Source organism: Carcharhinus amblyrhynchos, chromosome 4, assembly GCF_965287045.1.
Source record: "Carcharhinus amblyrhynchos chromosome 4, sCarAmb.v2.hapA, whole genome shotgun sequence".
Classification (NCBI taxonomy): Eukaryota; Metazoa; Chordata; class Chondrichthyes; order Carcharhiniformes; family Carcharhinidae; genus Carcharhinus; species Carcharhinus amblyrhynchos.
Window position 1 is genome coordinate 67,721,945 of NC_137327.1, and position 25,763 is coordinate 67,747,707.

At 44.6% G+C, this 25,763-nt stretch overlaps 1 protein-coding gene across 1 annotated transcript; it reads left to right on the top strand.

Moving 5' to 3' along the window:
• Positions 1-2,248: 2,248 nt before the first annotated feature.
• Positions 2,249-24,033, top strand: LOC145342432 (cyclic nucleotide-gated channel alpha-2-like). Its single transcript, XM_080187994.1, has 6 exons — positions 2,249-2,271; positions 3,565-3,675; positions 4,470-4,651; positions 4,907-5,015; positions 21,440-21,546; positions 22,634-24,033. The coding sequence occupies exons 1-6, from the start codon at positions 2,249-2,251 to the stop codon at positions 24,031-24,033; spliced, it is 1,932 nt and encodes a 643-aa protein (XP_080044120.1).
• Positions 24,034-25,763: the final 1,730 nt, after the last annotated feature.

The following is a 25,763-nucleotide window of genomic DNA, read 5'->3' on the forward strand; positions in this document are numbered from 1 at the left end:
ACTCGTGGGCCAAAGGGCCTGTTTGTGCTGTAGTGTTCTATGTTCTATGTTCTATTCAAGTCTTAAAGATGCAGACAATGTGAATGGAACGAGCATTAGGCATGGGTTAAAGAGATGTGTATTGTCTCCAGACCGTACAGTAAGTGAGGTTACGGTATTCCATCTGGCCCAGGGGACTTATCAACCCTCAGGTTTTTCAAAATTGCTAATACATCTTCCCTCAGAACATCTACCTCCTCCATCCTAACAGCCTGTATCACACACTCATCCTCAAAAACATGGCCCCTCTCCTTAGTGAACACTGAAGAAACGTATTCATTCAACACCACACCTATCTCTTCTGACTCCATGCACAAGTTCCCACCACTATCCTCGACTGGCCCTAACCTCACCCTGGTCATTATTTCATTTCTTACATAAGAGTAAAAAGCCTTGGGGTTTTCCTTGATCCAACCCACCAAGAACTTCTCATGCCCCTTCCTAGCTCTCCTAAGCCCTTGTTTCACTCATTCCTAGCTACCTTGTAACCCTCCTCTTCACAAGACAGTCAATCTCCTTTGTGAACCATGGCCCCCTCACTCGGCCATTTCCTCCCTGCCTGACAGGGACACACCTGTCAAGGACACGCTGTATTTGTTCCTTGAACAAGCTCCACTTTTCATTTGTTCCCACACCTGACAGCTTCTGTTCCCATCTTATGTTCCCTAATTCTTGCCTAATCGCATCATAATTACCCCTGCCCCAATTATAAACCTTGCCCTGTCATGTGACCCTATCCCTCTCCATTTGCAATAATGAAGGACACTGAATTCTGGTCACTATCTCCAAAGTGCTCACCCACTAACAAATCTAACACTTGGCCCGGTTCATTACCCAGTACCAAGTCCAATGTGGCCCCACCTCTTGTTGGTTTATCCACATATTGTGTCAGGAAACTGTCCTGGACACACTGTACAAGAAGTGTTCCATTTGAATGTTTTGACCTATAAAGGTTCCAATCAATATTTGGAAAGTTAAAGTCACCCATGATAACTACCCTGTGACCTCCACACCTCCCATAATCTGCTTTGCCATTCCCTTCTCCACATCTCTATTACTATTTGGAGGCCTATAGAAAACTCGTAACACCGTGACCGATCTTTTCCTACTTCTAACTTCTGTCCATGTTATCTCAGTAGGCAGATCCCTCTCGAGATGCCTTTCAGCAGCTGTTAAACTATTGTTGATTAACAATGCTTCTCCTCCATCTCTTTTACCACCTTCCCTACTCTTACTGAATGATGAGGATCATCAAAGGATACAGAAGGATATAGATCAATTGTAGACTTGAATGGAGAAATGGCAGATGGAGTTTAATCTGGACAAGTGTGAGGTAATGCATTTTGGAAGGCCTAATACAGGTAGGAAATATACAGTAAATGGCAGAACCCTTAGGAATATTGATAGGCAAAGGGATCTGGGTGTACAGGTACACAGGTCACTGAAAGTAACAATGCAGGTAAAGAAGATGGTCAAGAAGGCATACGGCTTGCTTGCCTTCATCAGATGGGGCATTGAGTTTAAAAATTGGCAAAGTCATGTTGATATTTTATACAACCGTAGTGAGGCTGCACTTGGAATATAGTGTTCAATTCTGGCAGCCACACTACCAGAAGGATGTGGAGGCTTTGGAGAGGGTACAGAAATGATTTACCAGGATGTTGTGTGGTATGGAGGGCATTAGCTATGAGGAGAGATTGGAGAAACTTGGTTTGTTCTCAATGGAGCGATGGAGGTTGAGGAGAGAGCTGATAGAAGTATACAAGATTATGAGAGGCATGGACAGAGTGGATTGTCAGAAGCTTTTTCCCAGGGTGCAAGAGTCACTTCCTAGGGGGCATAGGTTTAAGGTGCCAAGGGCAAGGTTTAAAAGGTAGATTTTTTACACTGAGAGTGGTGGGTGCCTGTAACTCGTTGCCAGGGAGATAGTGGAAGCAGATACAGTAGTGACTTTTAAGGGGTGCCTTGACAAGTACATGAATGAGATGGGAATAGAGGGATATGGTCCCTGGAAGCGTAGGGGGATTTAGTTAATTCGGGCAGCATGGTTGGTGCAGGCTTGGAGAAGTGAAGGACCTGTTCCTGTGCTGTAATTTTCTTTGTTCTTTGTTCTTAATTCTGAATTCCCAAATACACAAACTTGCTCTGGCTGTGTCCACTCAGGTGATCTCTTTGTGTGTGCGAATTCGCCCATATATGAAATTTACTGATGGCATTTCCTATGGAACTGAGGTGAGTTGAGATGAGTTACTCCTAGTTTTGTTTCAACACCTGTTGAGGCCCTATTTGGTTTCAGGTGATTTACAGTTAACTGTCACTTAGTCAGTTGAGTCAGCTGCCTTTTTAAAATTTAACTAGGCTACTTTACTCAGAAAAGACTTATCAGTTCAATTCCCACTTTGGGAAGCCTGTGGCTGTCTTTTAAAAGACCCCAGCGAGTTCGCCTCCACCAGCACCGACGGCAGCCGATTCCATTCACTCACCACCTTCTGAGTGAAAAACTTACCCCTAACATCTCCTCTGTACTTGCTCCCCAGCACTTTAAACCCGTGTCCTCTCGTAGCGACCATTTCAGCCCTGGGAAATAGCCTCCAAGAATCCACCCTATCTATTCCTCTCAACATTTTATAAACCTCTATCAGGTCGCCTCTCAACCTTCGTCTCTCCAGGGAGAAGAGTCCCAGCTCCCTCAACCTATCTTCATAAGGCATGCCTCCCAATCCAGGCAACGTCCTTGTAAATCTCCTCTGCACTCTCTCAATAGCTTCCACATCCTTCCTGTAGTGAGGCGACCAGAACTGCGCACAGTACTCCAAGTGGGGTCTGACAAGGATCTTATAAAGTTGCAGCATTACCTCCCGACCCCTAAACTCAATCCCTCGATTAATGAAGGCCAGTACACCGTATGCCTTCTTGACCACATCGTCCACCTACGAGGCCGATTTAAGAGTCCTATGGACCCAGACCCCAAGATCCTTCTGCTCTTCAACCCAGCTAAGATTCCTACCCTTGATATTGTACTCCTGCATCCCGTTTGTCCTGCCAAAATGGACCACTACACATTTATCCACGTTGAAGTCCATCTGCCACTTCTCTGCCCAGTCCTGCATCCTATCTATGTTAAGCTGCAACTTCTGACATCCCTCCAGACTATCTACTTTGTTGAACAAAGTAGATTGAGGGTAAGTTTGACAGAGGTGTGTAAAATTATGATAGGATTGGATAAGGTGCACAACAAAAACTTGTTTTCGTTGGCTGATGTTAAAAGGATGAGAGGACAAAGAGATACTCAAGGAGTGTGAGTTAAAACTTGATCACAAAGTGAGGAGTAAAGAGTTGGAACTCATTGCCCATGAGAGTGGTGGAATCAGTGATGTAGAATATCAAAGGAAATTAGATGAGTTTGAAGAAAGAGATAAACAAGCAGAGTGACAAGAGACTGCATCAATTATGGAGACCTAGTGGAGCCTTGATCAGAGTCCCATATTGTGCTAACTTTGCAATATTATCTTTCATTCCTGTTAGAGCAGCAACTGCCTCTGATGACACCAGTTCGGAGTTGCAGAGAGTTGTGGCAAAGGACCAAGAAGGGCTTTTATCACAGAATTCTTTCAGAGGTCAAGGGGCATTGTCCAGGTAAATGCAACTGAGGAAAAGATCAACTCACTGCCAGCCAACTGGCAACATGGTTGACACCACTGCCCTCGCTATCACTCTTACATTATTCCTCCACTGTAACACTCACACCGTTCTCCCACTGTCACACTCACAACATTCCCCACTGTCTCAGGTACACCATTCCCCCACAGTCACACGCACACTCGCACCATTCCCCACTGTCACATGCACACACACACCATTTCCCCACTGTGAACACTCACACCATTCCCCCACTGTCACATTCACACCATTCCCCTACTGTCACACTTACATTCACACTATTCCCCAACTGTCTCACACACACACTGACACCATCTCCCACTGTCACATTCACACCATCCCCCACTGTCACATGCACACTCTCACCATCCCCCACTGTCTCACACACACTCACACCATCCCCCCGTCACACACACATTCACACACCATCCCCCACTGTCACATGCACACTCACACATACTGCAACATCACATTCACACCATTCCCCCACTCTCACACTCACACCATTCCCCCACTGTCACGTGCACACTGACGTTATTTCACCACTGTCACACTCACTCTCACACTATCTTCCACTGTCACACTCACACCATTCTCCCACTATCTCACTCATAGATCATTTACACACTGTCCATGCAGTCTCCTCACTCTCCATGTGTTAATCTCTTACTTTCTCTCGTTCACTCCCGTGGGTTAATCTCTCTATCTGTCTCCCTCTCTCACTCCCATCTGTTAATTTCTTTCTCTCACCCTCGTTTTGTCATTCTTAGGTTGGTTCGCCTGGTGGTCGTCCTGAGGGACTGGGCTCACAAAAGTCCACGGCAACAGGAGCAGCGACCAGACTCATTCCTGGAGCGGTTTCGGGGTCCTGAGCTGCAGACAGTGGTCAGCAGTGAGAGCAACACCACTGTTCAGGAACAGGGGCAGATAAAAAAGAAAAGGCAAGTCTTGCTTAAAGCTATAATGTAACATGGCATAGATCTCCAGCTCCGACAGATAACCCTGGGCTCTCTTAGTGCCAATTCCACTGAGTGAATACAGAAGTGATAAATACTCAGTGGTATGAGTATGTGGGAGTGAGCCATTCAGAGCATGTTCGGGTAAGTGTTTGTGAATGAGAATACATGGACTCTGTCAATTTATTGGGCTCTTTCTGCTCGCATGGCACTGCCCTTCACTGTTTTGATTACCTTTCCTTTTCCATGTTGCAGGAAGCACTCAGTGTTTGTGATGGACCCTGCGGAGAATATGTATTACCGTTGGCTGACTGTCATCACATTGCCTGTTATATATAACTGGTATTTTCTGGTGCACAGGTAGGCAAATGGTCAGCAATAGCCACATATTCACAACATAGCAACAGTACTGAATGTAGGTGATTGGGTGTAGCACCTTCAGCTATTGGTAAGAATGTTGTGAACTGACACACAGTCAATCAGCTGACATTGAGATGAGAGACTGTCCGTCGAACTAGATCAGTGTATTCGAAACTTGCAGCATACTGGCTCAAAATCCAACTGGTCACAGCCACTTTTCAGACAGTAATTTGCAATTATCCCAATTATCCCAATTGCCACAATTGGAAAGAGGATTAAGTAAAAAGGTGGACAATTTATATTAATGTAAAAGCAAAATACGGTGTATGCCAGAAATATGAAATAAGCACAGAACATGTTGTAAAATCTCAGCAGGTCTGGCAGCATCTGTAGAGAGAGAAAAACAGTTGACGTTTCAAGTCTGGATGATTCTTCTACGAAACTACAGTTCCTAGATCTGTAGAAAAGACATATGGCTACAAAGTCATAAGCATATAAGGAATATAGTAAAGAGCTGAGGACACAGCCCTCCGGGGCACCAGCGTTGAGGATGATCATGGAGGAGGTTCGTTGCCAATCCTCACTGGTTGCAGTCTGTGGGTTAGGAATTTTAAGGTCCAGTCTCAGAGGGGCCCAAGGCCATGAAGTTTGGAGATGAATTTTGTTCAAATAATGGTGTTGAAGGCTGAGCTTTAATCAATAAATAGAAGTTTGGCATAAATCTCTTTGTTATCCAGGTGTTCTGGGGTTGAATGTAGGGTCAGGGAGATGGTGTCTGCTGTAGACCTGTTGCAGCGATAGGTGAACTGTAGTGAATCCAGACAGTCTGGGACACCAGAGTTGATGGCGTGGCGTGACTAACCTTTGGAAGCACTGCATAATGATGGCTGTCAGAGCTACGGGACGGTAGTCATTAAGGCACACTGCCTGGCTTTTGTTTGGTACAGGGATGATGGTTATCTTGAAGCAGGTTGGAACCTCAGAACGGTGGTCCATGCAGGATCTGAATGCTCATCCAGTCCCCTATCCGAGCCAATCTCTTCCATGGGCTAACTGAAGTATCGTGTGCACCTATGCTGTCCTTATCTGAGGAGCAATAGAGGGATTGCAGAGAACATAGAACATAGAACATTACAGCGCAGAACAGGCCCTTCGGCCCACGATGTTGCGCCGATCAGTTAAAAAACAATGACCCTCTAACCTAAACCAATCCCTTTCCATCCATAAACCTATCCATGGATCTCTAAACGCCCCCAAACTAGGCGCATTTACAACTGCAGCAGGCAGGGCATTCCAATCCCTCACCACCCTCTGGGTAAAGAACGTACCCCTGACATCCATCCTATAACTACCCCCCCTTAATTTAAAGCCATGCCACCTCGTGCTAGCTTTCTCCATCCGAGGAAAAAGGCTATCACTGTCCACCCTATCTAAACCTCTAATCATCTTATATGTTTCAATAAGGTCCCCTCTTAGCTGCCTTCTTTCTAACGAAAACAACCCTAAATCCCTCAGTCTCTCCTCATAGGACCTCCCCTCCATACCAGGCAACATCCTGGTAAACCTCCTCTGCACCCTCTCCAAAGCCTCCACATCCTTCCTATAATGTGGGGACCAGAACTGCACACAATACTCCAAGTGCGGCCGCACCAGAATTGTGTACAGTTGCAACATGACGCTGCGACTCCTAAATTCAATCCCCCTACCAATAAACGCCAAGACACTGTATGCCTTCTTAACAACCTTATCTACTTGATTCCCAACTTTCAGGGATCTATGTACGCATACACCTAGGTCCCTCTGTTCATCCACACTACTCAGAGTCCTCCGGTTAGCCCTATACTCGACACATCTGTTATTCCTGCCAAAGTGAATTACCTCACACTTCTCCGCCACCTCTCGGCCCAGCTCTGCAACCTGTCCAAGTCTCCCTGCAAACTATGACACCCTTCCTCACAATCTACCACACCTCCGACTTTGGTGTCATCAGCAAATTTACTAATCCACCCAACTATACCCTCATCCAGATCATTAATAAAAATTACAAACAGCAGTGGCCCCAAAACAGATCCCTGAGGCACACCACTCGTAACTGAACTCCATGACAAATACTTACCATCAACCACCACCCTCTGTCTCCTATCTGCTAGCCAATTCCTGATCCAATTACCTAGATTACCCCCAATTGCATACATCTGTATTTTCTGCAGAAGCCTTCCATGTTGAACCTTATCAAACGCCTTACTAAAATCCATATATACCACATCAACTGCCTTACCCCCATCCACCTCTTTGGTCACTTTCTCAAAAAACTCAATAAGGTTAGTAAGGCACGACCTACCCGCTACAAAACCGTGCTGACTATCTCCAATCAATTCATTACTCTCCAAATAACTATAAATCCTATCCCTAATAATTTTTTCTAAAGCCTTGCCCACAACAGAAGTAAGACTCACCGGTCTATAATTCCCGGGGAAGTCTCTGTTCCCCTTCTTAAACAATGGGACAACATGCGCTATCCTCCAATCTTCTGGCACTATACCGGAGACCAACAACGACCTGAAGATCAGAGCCAGAGGCTCTGCAATCGCCTCTCTTGCCTCCCAGAGAATCCTAGGATAAATCCTGTCGGGTCCAGGGGACTTATCTATTTTCAAACCCTCAAGAGTATCCAGCACATCCCCCTTATCAACTGCAATACTGTCTAGTTTACACCCCTGTAACCCAGTGTTCTCCTCAGCTACATTTATGTTCCCCTGCGTGAACACTGAAGAGAAATATTGGTTCAATGCCACTCCAATCTCTTCCGGTTCCACACACAACTTCCCTCTGCTGTCTGTAACTGGCCCTAATCTTGCCCTAACCAACCTTCTGTTCTTAACATATCTATAGAACGCCTTTGGATTCTCCTTAATCCTATCAGCCAAAGTCTTCTCAAATGAGAAGGTTTACCAAGCTGATCATTGGGATGGCAGGATGGACCTATGAGGAGAGATTGAGTTGATTAGAATTATATTCGCTGATGTTCAAAAAAAAAGGAAGGATCTCATAGGAACCTATAAAATTCTAACAGGACCAGGCAGGGTATATGCAGGAATAGGGGAGGTGTGTAAAACCAGGGGTCATAATATAACGATACAGGATAGACTGTTTAGGACTGAAATGTGGAATTTTTATCTCCAAGGGGGTCAGACTGTAAATTTGCTACCACAGAAAGCTGTTGAGGCCAAAAACAAAAATGTTTCAAAGAAGTTGTTATATATAGTACTTGGGGTGAAGGGAATTAAAGGATATAGAGACGCAAGTGGGGGCGGGGAGCAAGATCAGGCTATTGAGATGGATGATCAACCATGATCATAACGAACAGGATTGAAGGACCAAGTGGCCTACTCCTATTCCTATTTTCTATGGATGTAATATTACTGGCAGTTCATGCCATGCTCCCACTGCAGCAAGGTTGAAGGATTAGACATCCAACCAAATCTCCGTTCGCTGCAGCAGGATGGGAAATTTCTGCTGGCCTAAATAGCGGGAACATTAGCAGATCGTGCAGGCAAATGTGAGGTTTTCAGGCAGCTATCATAACGCCCACATTCCGAGATTATCCCAATTGCCCCAGTTGATCAAGCCACCCGAATGCCTTCATGGTTGGATCTTTGGGACAAAGAATGGCCACTGAAGACATGACTTCAGACCACTTTAAGAAATCATAACACACAGGCAGAGTACAAATAACTGTTGCCATATGACCATAGAGAGCGCCATTGAGCAGGCAATTGGCTACTTGAAGATGAGGTTTGGAAGTTCTGGAGAACCTTGCGAAAAGTATCTTTCAAGGGTACTCTGCATCATAGTTATCATGCTGTACATGCATAACCTGGTGCTCCAGAGGAGTGTAGCACTGGAGTCGGAGGAAGACAATGAGTGAGCAGTATCAGAAGAGGAGGAAGAGAATAAGGCACTTCAATAGCTCCCAATCACAGGACCTGGCTCATAGGACAGTGACATGCCTGGCAATCCCTGTTCGGCGCATGCTTCACATGAGGATAAGGGGTCACTGAACCATGAGGGCTCTCCCAGAGGTGACCATTAGGGTCTCTGAGGCAACATGCTGACATTTTTTCACAGAAATTCATTGAATCCCCGCAGGGCAGAAGGAGGCCATTTGGCCCATCGAATCTGCACTGACTCTTCGATGGGCATCCCACTATTCCAGACCCTATTCCCATAACCCCTAATCCTCCTAACCTACAAATCTTGGGACACTAGGAGAAATTTCGTAAGAAATAGGATGGCTTTGTCTTGTTTACTGGGTGCTTGAACCCTACCAGGGCCTGACAAATTCAGGGCTACCCATATCTTAATCATCAGAGCAGCATGAAGGCCGGAATTTTACTGGCCCACCCATCACGGGAATCGGAACAAGGGAAGGATGGACCATGGGAAGGTATTTTATGTTTTCGGGATGAGCAAGGCTGTGAACTCCCCTCCATCGTGTTTGTGTGATAGTCAGAGGAGCCAAGGACCTGCCTTTAATGATTGAAGTGCACTCAAAGTATTCCACATTGCCTTCAACCTGTCTCTCCTCTGCCTGTTGGGCCCCAAATGCATTTGAATGGAGAGGAGACGTTCAGCTGCTGGCATATGTGATTGGTCTATGGCACGCTTCCAAGACTTCCTAGATTTCCTAGATGTTGCAACGCTGAGGTTTGTTCCCAATTCCCTGTGTGTGCCTGCCTCACAGTCTGTTTTAACCCTTATACGATGGACAAAGAATTGAGAGTAGACTTTTTGTCAGTACAACCAATATTTATTTAAAACACACAATCAATAATCACCCACCCAACCAACAATATGTTATCTTACAGAAAATACTAAAGTTCAAGTACAATACAAGAACTTGACTTTACTTTGTGTGACTGGCAAGTACCCAAGCAGATATTGGCCTTTATCTGTGTGCTGGTCTCTGTCGTCCTCTGTGTCCTTTGGGCTGGTCTGGCACTCTGGCTCTGGTCTTTGTTCCTTCTCAAGTGTGGTGGCTCTCCTTGTGCTGGGTCATTGCTGGCATTGGTCACCATTGTTGTTGCTCGTTCATAGGGTCAGAGAGAGAGGGAGAGAGAGATTCTCGGTTGTGCCCCATTGGGTTTTGCGCTTCCTTTGGCCATTGCCAATCAATTGATCAGGACTTGATCACTCTGATCGATAAAGTCCAATCGGGTGCTGCCACACCAATCTCTGGGTGTGTCCCTAATAACCATGTCTGTAGGTGCTGGGGACATGTAGGACACACCCCTCCCTCCCAAATAAGGGGTTACGGTGTCCCTATGTCTGGCAAACAACCCAGTTTGAGCAGAAAGCTCCTTTTGTCCTAGAGGTGACCCATATCTTGTGCGTTCAGTCATTTGAGTTGCAGCCTGTTTATCTCTTGTCTTTCAGATGACAGCCTGCTGTTTTAATTCTTGTTCAATTGTCCCAGACTGCTTTACAAATCTCCATTTTAGGTAGCCCGTTTGACCACAATCCCCCCTTTGATCCTGAACGTGGACCAGTATCTGTCAGGAATTCTCCAGTCACTCAACAGTCAAGCAAGGACCAGGTATTGGCATGTGCAGTAATAATACATTCCTACAATGTATTGACATTCCAGAAGCTACAGACAACAACACTCTACAAATACAAACAACCACATATTCTAAACACCATTATTACAATAAGCTAATTACCCACAAATATAAACAATCACATATTCTAAATACCATTATTACAATCAGCTAATTATAAACCAAGATTCAAACAAACATTACAATAAAGTATTCACAGATCTGAAGCACATTTTGGTAGTAGAATTTCCAATGGCCCAGTAGTACATATCGCAAAATGGCAGGCTTCCTGTCAGCATTGCTCTACTGAATTAGAGGGGACCATAGTTCAGGGGCGTTCTGCCTCTGGGTGATTCTCTTTTTCCATCAGCTGAATTAGACAGTGAGGATGAAGAGATATACCAGGGTGAACAAAATCATATGTGAACAAATGGATGGATTTGGATGTTTAAGCCACAGTTCCAAAGGTTATCCTACCAAGAGGCGACTTTAATTTCTTTAATTCCTCTTTTCACCTCTTGAGTCTGCTGTATTACTTTGGTGAAGGTTCTTGGGCTGTAGCCAATTTTACCTGTATCACGTTCAACTCCTCCAGCAGGGGTTTTAGGCTTGTGTCATATTTCACATGGTTCTCCCCTAGACTCTGTCAGAGCTCGTCAAATCTACCCTCTCCCTCTTATGGATGTCTGTTAGTTGAATGAGGCCCACCCTGGCTGGTATGTCAGGTTTGATGCAGAATGTAGTGTTAGTAATGTTATAATGTGTTGCGCCATACTGATACTATTTCAGGGAGGTGGTGAGATAGTATCTCCCTGCTCCCTTGTTTTGTTTTGGTTGTCGGTTTGTTTAACCCTCTCCCTCTACTTTGAGCTGGTGTACTTGGTGATCACCTTAGTGCCCTCGGAGATGGTGTGCTTGGCCAGCACCCCCAGCAGCAGGAGGCAGACAGCGTTCTGGATCTCCCGGGATGAGATGGTCTGATGCCAGGTGTAGTGGACCAGGCGGGAAGCCTCGCTGGTGATCCGTCCGAAGATGTTGCTGACAAACAAGTTGATGACACTCATGGCCTTGGAGGAGATGCCAGTGTCCAGGTTGACCAGCTTCAGCTCCCCTTCCTGCTGCACCAGTGCTTCCTGTCCCCCTTCCTGGACATCTTCATTGCTGTCTTCTTGGATCCTTTCTTGGACAGGGAGCCCTTGGAGCCCATGGTGGTGGCAATGGTGGAGACAGTGGCAGTCGGCACGGCCAGATCTTCCGATGTTCCCCTTCCTGTGCACTTGCTTCCCAAATGCAGACAGCTACCGAGTAATGCCTGTGTCCAGGCTACGAGCTTCTACTGAGCAATTTAGGCTAGTGTTTGTTCTGAAGTCATACAGTGCATGCTCCTTTAAGTAAACTGGGTACGAGCATGCGATTATTTCATCACTTTGCTGACATCTGTCCAGAGTAGTGCCTACGAGCCTTTTTTCCACTCACACTTGATTAGAGGCGTACAGTAAAGTGCCGTCATACTGTATCCAGCTATTCTGATGGATAGCCCCTATATTTTCTATTTCAAAGACCCTCAGTCCAACCCGATTGTCATTGATTATGGGGAGTCCTAATATCATTCCCAGGGCTTTCCCTGGAGTCCCTTTGTAGTCGTCATTGAACCAGACTTTGGTCAACTGTCACACCCGGTAGCCAGATAACTTGAGGTGTTTCTTAGCCATAAATTGGTGTTCCATCTATTCATCACTAATTCAAGATGGAACCTGTCCACTGCGTACCTGCTCTAGGTTTTACCTTAGCTGTTCCATCATCCACTGTCCATATGCACTACATAAAGTCTGGTTCTGTTGTCGGTCATCATCCTCTAATTGTCCCCTGATAATTTGATTGATTGTCTTAGCATGTCCTTCTAATACGGTTACCATGTAGCTGCTGGCTGTGTTCCCAGTCAGTTCCCCCTCAGCATCCTGCTGATTGTCCTCATTGATAGAACTTAGTGTCTGTTTAACCTGTTGGGTCAGAACCCTACATTTATTTTCCAGATCAGCTAAACCAAGGGTGTTGATGGTTGCTACCCCGTATGCAATGGCCATGTCATTAACTAACTCCCACTTGGATCTTTCCTGTCTTTCATCCATTCCTATCTTCCATCCTAACAGTCTACGAGTTAAGTTGAGGAATAATCTCTTAAGTTGGGGAGAGCACCATTCTGGCAGTTGGGTCACAGCTACATCCATCGCCACAGGTACCAATTCATAGTGAATGTGAGTTTTCGTATCAATCCATTCTATGGTCTGGGGGTGGCTTCAGGACAAATCAAGTGGGATGGGTTTGGGATTGGCTTCGACCCAGGCCTTATTTTGTACAACGCAAAGTTCCCCTCTCTGAACGCCCCAGGACACCGCTGCCCGAGCTTGAATCCTTTTCCTGGGCCGTTGGCCAGGCATCCAATTTCAGGGCACCCATTATTTGAAAATCCCCACAATCCCCTTCTGTGGTGACACTCAGATAATATTCAGTTGAACTTCCCTTTGGTTTTTTGTATATCAACCATTGGTTGTTACACCCAAACTTTATACTCTATTAGAGTGCACCCATAACATACTCTCTTCACATACCCCCGCGTCAGGTGGGGCAAACCATAAACAACCGGGATACCACAAGTTCATCTTGCTTGGAATGTCCTGCGTGCTTATCCCAACAATGAGTCCGATGAGGTAGATCGTAGGTTGCATCCCTGTCGTCATCTGTCGCTGTCCTGAGGAGATCAATGTAATTTCTACTATTATCACATCCAATATTTGATGTATATAAGTATATTTAAACTATCCATATCATACCACTTTTTTTTAACACTATTGACAGTGGTGTGGTCAGGAGGGCCCAGGTATATCAATTGTCACCTGAACGTCATAGTCTTTTTTCATTCTACTTGTGAAGCACTGCGGAGCAAATTTTTGTTCAGATCATAAATAGACAAATCATGGGGTGGTCAGAAAAGAGCTTGTTTAACTGGCCAGCAAAATCAAGGTGGCTAGTTTTAGTCTAGCAGCAGTCACTATTAACCATAGGGATTTGAATAGCACTGGAGTCAGTCTGTACCGAAGAGGTGTCTGTTCTATAAGTGTCTTGGAGTTTGAAGGCAGGCCGCATGTAAAACTTAGCACAAATGGCTCTAAGAGTTGAAAATATAGTCCTGCCTTGACGACTTTAAAATTTAGCGCAGCCGCCTCAACAATGTTAAAGTTTAGCACAGCCTCTTCAATGATGTTAAAATTTAGCACAGCCACCTCAATGATTTTAAAATTTAGTATAGCTGTCGCAAAGATTTGCATAGTTGCCTTAATGATATCTTAATTAGAGAAAGGTGGCGAAAGAGCTTGGTGTCGGATTGTATAAATAACCCGGTTAATCGTACTAGCAGAACTCAAGTGGTATTGGAAACGAGTCAGTTGTACTTAAAGTTGGACATTTTACTGTGGGTCAGTTACGGTGGATCGGCAAGTTGTGGGTTTTTTTTATGTGGGTGCTTCCATCAGAGATTCTTGTATTGTGCATTGGTCTGTACTGTAGGCTCAATTTCATCATTTGGAGCACTTTAAATTCCTTTATTCAGCATTTCCGCTAACAAATTGCCCAACAGAGACTCATCTTCTGAAACATTTGTCTCATGGGGCTCCATCATTAACTCTTCACCTGGTCTCCATACCTGCGTCTGTTCGTTGGACCGCACTGTGGGGTTTGTGTTTGAATCAGGGTTCAGGGGTCCTTCATCCTTGTGTCCCAGTCTAATTAATCTATGTGTCTGTTCCCTTACCCAAGTGTGGAATGCAGCGCCAGGTGTCAAAATAACCCGATATTGTTTAGTCAGGGCCTCACTTTTGTACTTGGAGTACTGTGTGCAGTTCTGGTCCCCGCATTACAAGAAGGATGTGGAGGCGTTGGAGAGGGTGCAGAGGAGGTTTACTAGTATGTTGCCTGGTATGGTGGGGAGGTCCTATGAGGAGAGACTGAGGGATTTAGGGTTGTTTTCGTTGGAAAGAAGGCGGCTAAGAGGGGATCTTATTGAAACATATAAGATGATTAGAGGTTTAGATAGGGTGGATAGTGATAGCCTTTTTCCTCGGATGGAGAAAGCTAGCACGAGGGGGCATGGCTTTAAATTAAGGGGGGGTAGCTACAGGACGGATGTCAGGGGTAGGTTCTTTACCCAGCGGGTGGTGAGGGATTGGAATGCCCTGCCTGCTGCAGTTGTAAATGCGTCTAGTTTGGGGGCGTTTAAGAGATCTCGGGATAGGTTTATGGACGAAAAGGGATTGGTATAGGCTAGTGGGTCATTGCTTTTGTAACTGGTCGGCGCAACATCGTGGGCCGAAGGGCCTGTTCTGCGCTGTAATGTTCTATGTTCTATGTTCACTTTTGGGTATGGCTGTTAAAGCTTATGTTTATGGGAGAATCCATAATGCTGTGAGGGCCGATATCTAGCGAGTCACGCCAGTCCTCTAGGGTGCGCAAGTGTCCTGTTATGTCTGGGTCGATCAGTATCCTTAGGGGCACTTCAGGTGTGGATGAGGCTCTGGACTGTAGCGTGGTAAGGGTAAGGGTCTGGTCTGAACCTGAGAGTGGATGTGAAGGTATCTGGGGAAATACATTTTGTGGGTGAGGCCGTTCCGGTTGCGTAGTGTCATCCTCCCCTATCCCTAATGAGAGACGGTGGAAGTGATTATTCTGAGTCCTGTGAGTTTTCAGTTGATTGACATGGAACCAACCAGTTTTCCCGTTGGCAATCAGGACCTTATACACTGAGGGGCTTATTTTGTCGATGATGGTGTGCAGACCTGCATATCTTGGGGATAAAAAAGAACTGGGGTTGTAGAGGGAAATCATCACCTGCTGGCCAACCATATATTCTATCAGGTGTATACTTCTATTGAAATATGCCCCGCTCTGTTTCTTTTTAACTCCTAATCGGACAGCAACAGCTAACTGGGCTACTTTAATGTTTTTGGTTATCTGCTGGACGGCTTTTTGTGAGTGAGTGCTGTGATAGCAGGCTCAGTTACATCAAACCCCAATAAATATTCAGCTCCCCTCATAGGTCAGCCAGTCATTAATGTGTGGGAGGTGAGTCCAGTAGAACTGGAAACAGTGTTACGTACCATCATGAGGGCAAAAGAAGTACCGTATCCCATGGTGTATTGTTTTGCTGCACCATCTTTCTAATGGACCCTTTTAGCATTTGGTTCATGCGCTCTACGATTCCTCTGGATTGTGGATGGGGTGATATGGAATTTCTGCTTGATGCCGAACATAGCCATAATGCTCTGCATCACCCGCCCTGTGAAATGTGTCCCTTGGTTGGACTCTATCCTGCGGGGAAGACCCCATCGTGTAAACACCTGCTGGGCTAATATCTTTGCGGTGGCCTTAGCTGTGTTTGATCTAGTGGGGAATGCCTGGACCCATTTGGTGAAAGTGTCTATTATTATCAGAACGTATTTAAATCCATTCCTACATGGCAGCAGTGGGCCAATATGATCAATTAGGAGATTTGTCCAGGGGCTTTCTACTGAGCGTGTGTGTCTTAGCTCCGCTTTTCTGGCATACCTATCGAGGTTGTTCTGGGCACAAATTAAACAATTGTCGATATAATGGACAACATCATCATGCAGTTCAGGCCACCAACATAATTCTTTTAATCGCTCGGTTGCTGCCTCTATGCCCTGATGGCCATGCCCATCGTGGTACAGGTAGATGAGCTGATTTCAGTCCTGGGTAGGGGCTACGTATGTGCCTGCCTTTAATATCAGACCATCCTGAATCTGTATTTTGTCTTTCCATTTCTCATATGAGGCTGGGTAGAGTCTGTGGAAAATTTGTTTTAGGGAACTGTCAGGACCAGGTCAGCTATATTAGTTTGGCAGATGGCCACAGCGTTTACTCACTCTCCTACAGATGGCTGCCAAAACTGTCCCGTACAAGCACCAGCTTTGGCTAATGCATCAGCCTTACGGTTACCAGGTGGGGAGGTCTTGTGGTGGCTTCTAACCTTAATAATTCCATATGTGCGCCTTTTCCGCGTCCTGTCGGACATATTTTAATGAGGGAGCTCAAGGGAGGGGCTTTCCATCTGCAGATACGAAGCCTCTGGCTTCCCATAATGGTAAGAACTCAGTCAGGTTGTTGCACATGTACATACTATCGGAGTGTTTGTTGTCAGGGGTTGGAAATAGGTCTGGGTGACTCATTACGTATGCGACTACTGCTAGTTCGGCAGCTTGACCACTAAATGGCTGGGTAGTTTGAGGGCGAGTTCTATTAGTGGCTGTCCCTATTGATTTTCCACATAAATGCCACATCCTGTGATTCTGTCCCATTATCAATAATATGATTGATATTAAAAATACCACGAGCAGGTGTCGTTCACATCCGGCGAAGCCCTGTTCTACTGGGCCCAATACTCGTGAGGCATAGGCTACTGGGCCTGGTCTACCGTGTCTTTCTATAAATAATGCTGCTGAAAGTGTGTGGTTAGTGGCTGTAACTTCTGAGGTGTATGGTAGATCTGGATTGGGGACTAGAAAGGCTGGCACTGTGGCGAGAGCGTGCAGCTGTGTGCTGTGCAGTCCACTTCCAGGTCGCTTTTTTCTATAGCAGTTGGGAAAGTGGGACTGCCTTGGTGGCAAAGCCGTCTATTTGGTTCCGACAGTACACTACACTAGGAAAGGTCAGATCTTGGGGCAGTGGGTGGTGCACTATACAGTCTATCCTTTTCTATTCAATCTCCGTCTTCCCATGGGTAATCACTGTACTTAGGTATATAACCTTGGGTTGCAAAATTTGGGTCTTTTTCGGGTTGACTTTGCAGCCTAATGAGTGGAGTAGTGCGAGTAATTCATCCAGCAATGTTATATGCTCCTCTTTGGTGTTAGTCTGTAACAATCTATATATTGGACCAAGCATTCGGGTTGGAAAACTTTTCTAGTCTGGTAGCTGGTCGCCTGTGACAGATGGACGGGGAATTATGGAAACCCTGTGGTAGACAAATCCAAATGTATTGCTGTCCCTGGAAGGTAAAGGCAAACTTGTACTGGCAAGTCCGATTTAAAGAGATGGACCAGAAGCCATTATTGATACCCAGTACCGTGAAAATCTTTGCCTGGGCTCCCTGTCTCATCATGGTGACGGGGGTTGTGGCTACTGTGGGGGCCGTGAGTGGTAACCTTATTTAATTCCCGATAATTGACCGTTAACCTCCATGATCCATCTACCTTCTTCACGTGCCATATCAGCGCATTATTTGTGGATGCCATTTGTCTCAACTCCCCCTGATGTAAAAGACTGTCAGTTACTTTGGCCACCTCCCCCTTTGCCTCTCTGGGGAAACTGTATTGTCTCTGTGTTTGGGTCCAGCCCTTCAATAAACAGCTCCCCAGGTATCTGGCCACAATCATGTTAATGTTGTGCAAACACCCCATTGATTCTTTGAAGGGCCTCCTTGATGGCTGGATCACTGCTAATCGTTAAGGGATCAAACCAGAATTCCCCGATTGTACTAAACCTACGAGCATATGTCCTGACTGGAATGATTGATGGTGCTCTGCTAATCATAGCCATTTGCCAAATCGGTTAGCTGGATCAAATGAAAGATTACATTTGTTGATGTAATCGGACCCAAGGATATGTTCAGCGTTTGGGGGAAGGTCAACTAACACCACCGATGGTCACACCATGTTACCTAGGTGGACCTGTACAGGGGCTGTAATGCATCCCTTCTGCATGTGTCCTGTGAATCCACTGAGTGTAATTGTGCCTGTAGTTGGCCGAGTGATGTCTGTTTTTAATTTTGATATATTCCAGGTAGTTTGGGAGCCTCCGGTATCCCAAAGGAATTCTGCAAGGTGGCCTCTTACCTCGCTGTTAACTAGGGCTCTCCCTATGCTATCCCACTTGGTGCTACAGACCCAGATTGGGGACACTGGGCACTGTCAATCTAGGGTTCCATAAGTGGGAACAGTTGCATACAGGAGTGGGCTTGTGCTTATGGTATGCATGGGGTAACCGGGACCTGCTATCAGTTGTGGGCGGTGCTCTCTTTCGTACCTAGGAGCTGGCCAAACTGGTGGAGCTGGTAGTCCTAGGAGTCTCAGGGACCGTGTATATGGTGGTGACGGTCTCCTACAATCTTGGGCGAAGTGTCCAGGCTGCCCACAATTAAAACATGTCCCTCTATCTCTCCCTGGGGCTGCTGTGTAAGAAGGAGCTGTACTTTGGTGTTGGTGATCCCCTCTACTCTCATTTCTCCACGCTGGACCCTGGTTAGCCCTCATCGGAAGAATTCTCGCCTCCCTTTCTAACTGCTTCTTTAAAACAGTATTGTGGTCCCAACTGTTTTTTATGGTAACGAATTCCACAGGCTGGGTGAAGAAATTTCTCCTTACCTCTGTTCTGTACAGTTTATCCTGTATCTTCAGACTGTGACCTCTGCTTCTCGACACCGCCATCATCAGGGATATCCTTCTTGCATCTACCCTGCCCAAGTCTGTTTGAATTTAATCGGTTTCTATATGTGGTCCCCCACATTTTTCTAAACTCCAGCAAATACACTGTTAACTGGCTCAACTTCTCCTCATACTTCAGTCCTGCCATCCCAGGAATCAGATGGAAAACATTCTCTGCACTCCCTCCAGAACAAGAACATCCTTCCTCAGAGGAGACCAAAATTGCACACGATATTCCAGGTGTTGCCTCACCAAGGCCCTGTATAATGCATCAAGACATCCCTGTTGTGTACTAGAATCCTCTCACTATAAAGGCCATTTGTCTTCTTCACTGCCTGCTTATCTTCTGCTGTATGTGGACACCAAGTCTCGTTGCACATACCCCTCTCCTAATTTAAGACCAGATAGAAATCTGCCTTCCCATTTTTGCTACCGAAATGGATAACTTCACTTTTGTTCAAATTATACTGCATCTGTCATTCATTTGCCCACTCACTCAACTTATGCAGATCACATTCTCCTCACAGCTCACCCTCCCAAGCAGCTTTGTGTCATCTGCCAATTTGGACATATATTTAGTTTCCTCATCTAAATCATTAATATATATTGTAAATAAGGTGGCATGGTGGCACATTGGTTAGCACCGCTGCCTCACAGTCCCAAGGGCCTGGGTTCAATTTGCGACTTGAGTCATTGTCTGTGTGGAGTTTGCACATTCTCCCCATGTCTACATGGGTTTTCTTCAGGTGCTCTGATTTCCTCTCACAATCCAAAGCTGTGCGGGTTAAGTGGATTGGCCATGCTAAATTGCCTCTTTATCAGGGAGACTAGCCAGGGAAAATGCATGGGGTTATGGGGATAGGGCCCAGGTGGGATTGTGGTTGGTGCGGACTCAATAGGCTGAATGGCCTCCTTCTGCACTACAGTGCAGAAGGAGGCCATTGTATGATTCAATGAATAGCTGGGGTCCTCACACTGATCCCTGCAGTACTTCACTAGTCACTGCCTGCTATTTGGAAGAAGATCCATTTACTCCTACTCTTTGTCTCCTATCTACTATATTCAGCCATGCCTTCAACAAACCCCATTTATTCTTGGGCAGGGTTTATGCAACAAGATCTGCTCGTCACAGACTTGAAGAAGTTACAAGATAATTATGTCACAAGTTTGCAGTTTAAATTGGACATTATTTCCATGTTACCTACAGATCTGGCTTAATTCGCGCTGGGATTAAATTACCCTGAATTTGCTGGTCTCCAACTCCTGATTGCAAAAGCACTCTTCAGGAAAATGCTTCTGAACCATGGGATGTCTCTTCCTTGTTCTGATGCCATTGCTCTTCTTTGCATTTGACTACCTTGCCTCTGTCCTGAGCTTGTCGGCCTGGTACAATTTAGAAGTAGCAGCCGCGAGCAAATTGTCAGCACCAGGAACCAACTGCCTATCAGAACTTAATTGGTTCTTGCTGGAAAATCTCTGACAAAAAGTTCCCCTACGGACTTGTGCATGCCACAAACCACAATTCTACTCTACCTTGGGTCAATCAACCTATGGGTAAAATTTAGGTTAATATGTTGGGTCTATAATCTATCACTGGGATAATGAAAATTTAAAATTCGTTTGGAGTAAGTGAAAGTGGGGACAATAAAATAACAAAAATGAGGGTCAGTGATAGGGTAATGGACAGGAAAGATAAAGATAAAAGTTTCATGTTGCAAGGTCAGAGGCAGCAGTAATGCAACAAGAAACAAAAGGTAGAACTAGAAGTGATGTGAATAGCTGCTGTCTGAATAGTAAAGTTACTAAAAAGAAACTACAAAAAAGACCAAATCAACAAAAAAGCATGAAAGAAACATGGCAGAGGTCTAAAATTATTGAACTCCATATTTGAATCCAGAAGGATGCTTTCTGTTTTTTATTTCAGATTTCCAGTTTTTTGCTTTTTCAATGAACTCCATGTTGTTTAAACACAAGTGCTGTGTTTTTGGAGAATGATTAAGATGTGTTCACTAGTATGTTGCTTTTGTGATTATGACCATATTTCCATAAAATGCATGTGATGCATGTTTTTGCACATGATTATAATTTAATTACTTATTTGTGTTTCATAACAATCATGTTTATTCAACTATAATGATTGTATGCAACTACCATGTTCGACTTCATTTCTGTGTGCGGTTATGATCGTGTTTCTGATAGCAATTACCACACATTTATCAGTATCTTTGTGTGATTATGTTTACCTATTTGCTTCTGTGTCATCATGTGTTTACTTGCATGTTGTGTCATATGATCATGATCATGTATGTTTACCCATATGTTTTATTCACAGGGCTTGCTTTGACACTCTTCAGAAGAAACATCTCATCATTTGGTTGATTATTGACTACTTCGCAGATTTCATTTATATTCTTGATATCTTTGTCAGATTCAGAACAGGTTTGTCTCCATGGTTTTGCACATTCTCCCTGTGTCTGTGTGGGTTTCCTCTGGGTGCTCCGGTTTCCTCCCACACTCCCAAGATACTGTTTAAACACAATATTCACATTGTGTGTTCATGGGAAATAATTAAGATGTTTACTAGTATGCTGCTTCTGGTGATTATACTTCCATGAAATTCATGTGATGCATGTATTTGCATATCATTATAATCATTTACAGGTTAGGTGGATTAACCATGTTAAATGAGGATTGGGTGGAGGGAAGGGCCTGGGTGAGATGCTGTTTCAGAGAGTCGCACAGACTCAATGGGCTGAATGGCCTCCTTCCTTTGTTTTCTTCCTCCTGCCTTTGTTTTCAAAACGTAGTTAGATACAACTCTTGGGGTGAAAGGAATCAAAGGATATAGGGGGAGGGGGAGGGAATGGGATTGGGCTGGATTTTACAAGTTTCTGTGGGATTCTATGAGATAGATTGAAGGGGTGCCCTTTACACTTTGATTTGCTGTGTGTGACTGGTTTATTGTGCTGCAGCCACCCATACACACAACTTGAAAAGAGTGTAGTTTATGTACAGCCTGTATGTACAGTGTGGCACATTCTGTATTTGCTACATGGCCTCACACCAATGCTTTGGAAGAAATATTCACAAAGACTGGGTTGGTGTTGGAAGAAGATATCCAACACTATTTGCAATAACAGCTGGTCAAGTTTGATCAGGGCTAGGTCATTTAACCCGACCAAGTAAAGGGGCATTGAGACTTTAATCCTAAATCATTATGGCTGTGATCAACTGACCAAAAACTGATGACAATGTCAACAGCGTTGACAGTGAGGTTGGGGAGCAGTGAGGGGTGACTGAGGGAGGCAGTGTGGGTGGGAGATTTTTTAATTCATTCTTGGGATGTGGGTATCAGTGGCTGGGCCAAGGTATGTTGCCCAACCCTAACTGTCCACCTTCTGCTGTAATTATCTATTACTCTGTCAGTGAGAGCAGAAGTGAATATTTGTAATAAATTGAGCAAAGAATATTGTGACTGGCTGTGCTCCAGTTATATTATTAACACTCCCCATTTATTCTTGGGCAGGGTTTCTGCAACAAGGTCTGCTCGTCAAAGACTTGAAGAAGTTACAAGATAATTACATCAAAAGTTTGCAGTTTAAATTGGACATTATTTCCATTTTACCTACAGATCTGGCTTACTTAGCCCTGGGACTAAACTACCCTGAACTGCGTTTCAATCGACTCCTCAAATTCTCCCGCATGTTTGAGTTTTGTGATCGGACAGAAACCAGAACAAACTACCCCAATATGTTCCGAATCAGTAATTTGCTGCTCTATCTGCTGATTATTATTCACTGGAATGCCTGTCTTTACTATGCCATCTCCAAGAGCATTGGCTTTGGCTCTGATAGCTGGGTCTATCCCAACACCTCAGAGCCTGACCATGGCTATCTGTCAAAGGAATATATATATTCCCTCTACTGGTCAACACTCACACTCACTACCATTGGGGAGACACCAGCACCAGTGCTGGATGTGGAGTTTCTGTTTGTGGTGTTTGATTTTCTGATGGGTGTTTTGATCTTTGCCACCATCGTGGGCAATGTTGGGTCAATGATATCCAATATGAATGCAGCCCGTGCAGAATTCCAGGCCAAAGTCGATGCCATCAAACACTATATGCAGTTCCGAAAGGTCAGCAAGGAGGTGGAGGCCCGTGTGATCCGGTGGTTTGATTATCTCTGGGCCAATAAAAAGACAGTTGATGAGCATGAAGTGCTGAAAAGTCTGCCAGATATCCTGAAAGCTGAAATTGCCATCAATGTTCACCTGGAAACTCTGAAGAAAGTGCGAATCTTCCAGGACTGTGAGGCTGGCCTGTTAGTGGAGTTAGTCTTAAAGCTGAGACTTCAGGTCTTCAGTCCTGGAGATTACATCTGTCGCAAGGGAGATATTGGCAAAGAGATGTACATTATTAAGGAAGGGAAACTAGCAGTAGTGGCTGATGATGGATTAACACAGTATGTCATCCTGAGTGCTGGTAGCTGCTTCGGAGAGATCAGCATCTTAAACATTGAAGGCAGTAAAATGGGAAACAGAAGAACAGCAAATATCCGTAGCATCGGATACTCTGACCTCTTCCGTCTGTCCAAAGATGACATCATGGAAGCCTTATTAGAGTTTCCAGAAGCTAAGAAAGTTCTAGAAGAGCGAGGCAAGGAGATTTTAATAAAAGAAGGTTTGCTGGATGAAAGGCGTGTGAATGTGGTAATGGGAGAGAAAGACATGGAGGAGAAAATGGAAAGACTTGAATCAAATCTTGATAGTTTACAGACACGATTTGCAAGGCTATTAAATGAGCACAACTCAACTCAACAGAAATTAAAACAGAGATTGTCAATGATTGAAAAGAAACTGAAGCAGTTGGATTTGGGATCTATATCTGCTGGTTCTGATAGTGTCAATGAGATTGAGAATCAGTGAGCTTGCTGAAGTGTTGACTGAAACAGTCTGCTATCTTAACTAAGTCTGTTTACTCAGCAACTGAATGCAACATTGTGTATATATCACCATGAGAACACCTTCAAAAGGAGTGGAGTAATTAATAAAAAGGTATTCAGAACTATCAGTAACAAAATGGGATTTCTGTCTCTAATGCTTTGTTTGTTCATGTCTTGTCACTTGCAAATATCTGGTGGGGCAATTCTCTCAAAAGTGCTGAATTGGTGGGAAAACTGTTCTAGATCATGACTGTTTTCTCAGTTCAGCTTCTCACTTGAATCTCCCCACTCTGCACAATCATGAATATCATTAAAAACCCAGGAGGTGGAGCCTGTTCATGCCAACTATGAGGAGAGTTTGGAGAAACTTGGTTTGTTCTCACTGGAATGATGGAGGTTGCGAGGAAACCTGATAGAAGTCTACAAGATTATGAGAGGCATGGACAGAGTGGATATCAGGAGATTTTCCCCAGGATAGAATAGTCAATTACTAAATTTAAACTGTGGGGGGCAAGGTTTAAAGGAGATGTATAAGGCAGATTTTTTACACAGAGAGTAGTGGGTGCCTGGAACCTGTTGTCAGGAGAGGTAGTGGAAGTGGATATAGTAGTGACTTTTAAGGGGTGTCTTCACAAATACATGAATAGGTTGAGAATAGAAGGATATGGTTCCCCCTAAGGGTAGGGGTTTTAGTTCAGTCGGGTAGCATGGTTGGTGCAGGCTTGGAGGACTGAAGGGCCTGTGCTGTAATTTTCTTTGTTCTTTGTCTTATGGCATCTTTGATGGACCTCCTTAGATCGTATCTGGCTTTTTCGTATAGGTCAGTGTCACCTGACTTGAATGTCAAACCTGGACTTCAGCCAGCAGTGAAAAGAAGCAAAGAGCTTTTTCCCTCTCTCAGGAGTTGTACTTTCTGCTCTCTGTGTGACTGTTTTTGGGAGCTGCCCAAGATTGTATTTACCTCTCTGAAGTTTGATTGTTTTGACGATATCCTTCTCTGCAAACAGCTGACCTAGATTTCTGTCCCTAGGTGTTACAAAGTTGAAAATCCAGCATCATATGAGCCTACTTGCTTTTTTGTGCTAAGTCTGAAGAAATATGTCTGTGGGATGCTGTATAGCTTGACTTTAATAGCAGAAATAGCTGGCTGTTAGGAATTATGTTTAAGTCTTGTAATTAATAAAAGTTATGCTGATTTTTTTTGTTATATTCTAACTTTGTTTGATAAATATTTCCTAGTGAGTCACTTGAATCATACCTGGAGTAAAACACCGAATGCTCACTCAAACCAAAATCAAATGTGAAACTTAGAGTCTAGGCAAAATTCACAAAATACCTAGGAAGTTCAGTTAAGGAAACCTGGTTGGTATGGACGAGTTAGGCTGAAGGGCCTGTTTCCGTGCTGTATGTTTAAGATTCTATAACCACCCCACCCATTGCATCTTACAAATCTGATAGAACTATCTGAAAGGATAATCTTGTTTCTGGCAGCCGGCTTCACTTGGGCTAAGCCACTCTCCGGCATCAGGCATTTTTTTGGGAAACTGAACTATTTTGACCCTGCTATAGAGGACTGTGCCCAACATGTGGAACACACGCATTACCTTTTTAGGGTTAATGACATTCTGGCAGCTGGAAAGCAATGGGTTACTCTTGTGACTGCTTATGGACCTTCGGCATTTGTTGTCATTCACAGCTTAACTTTCCCAGAGG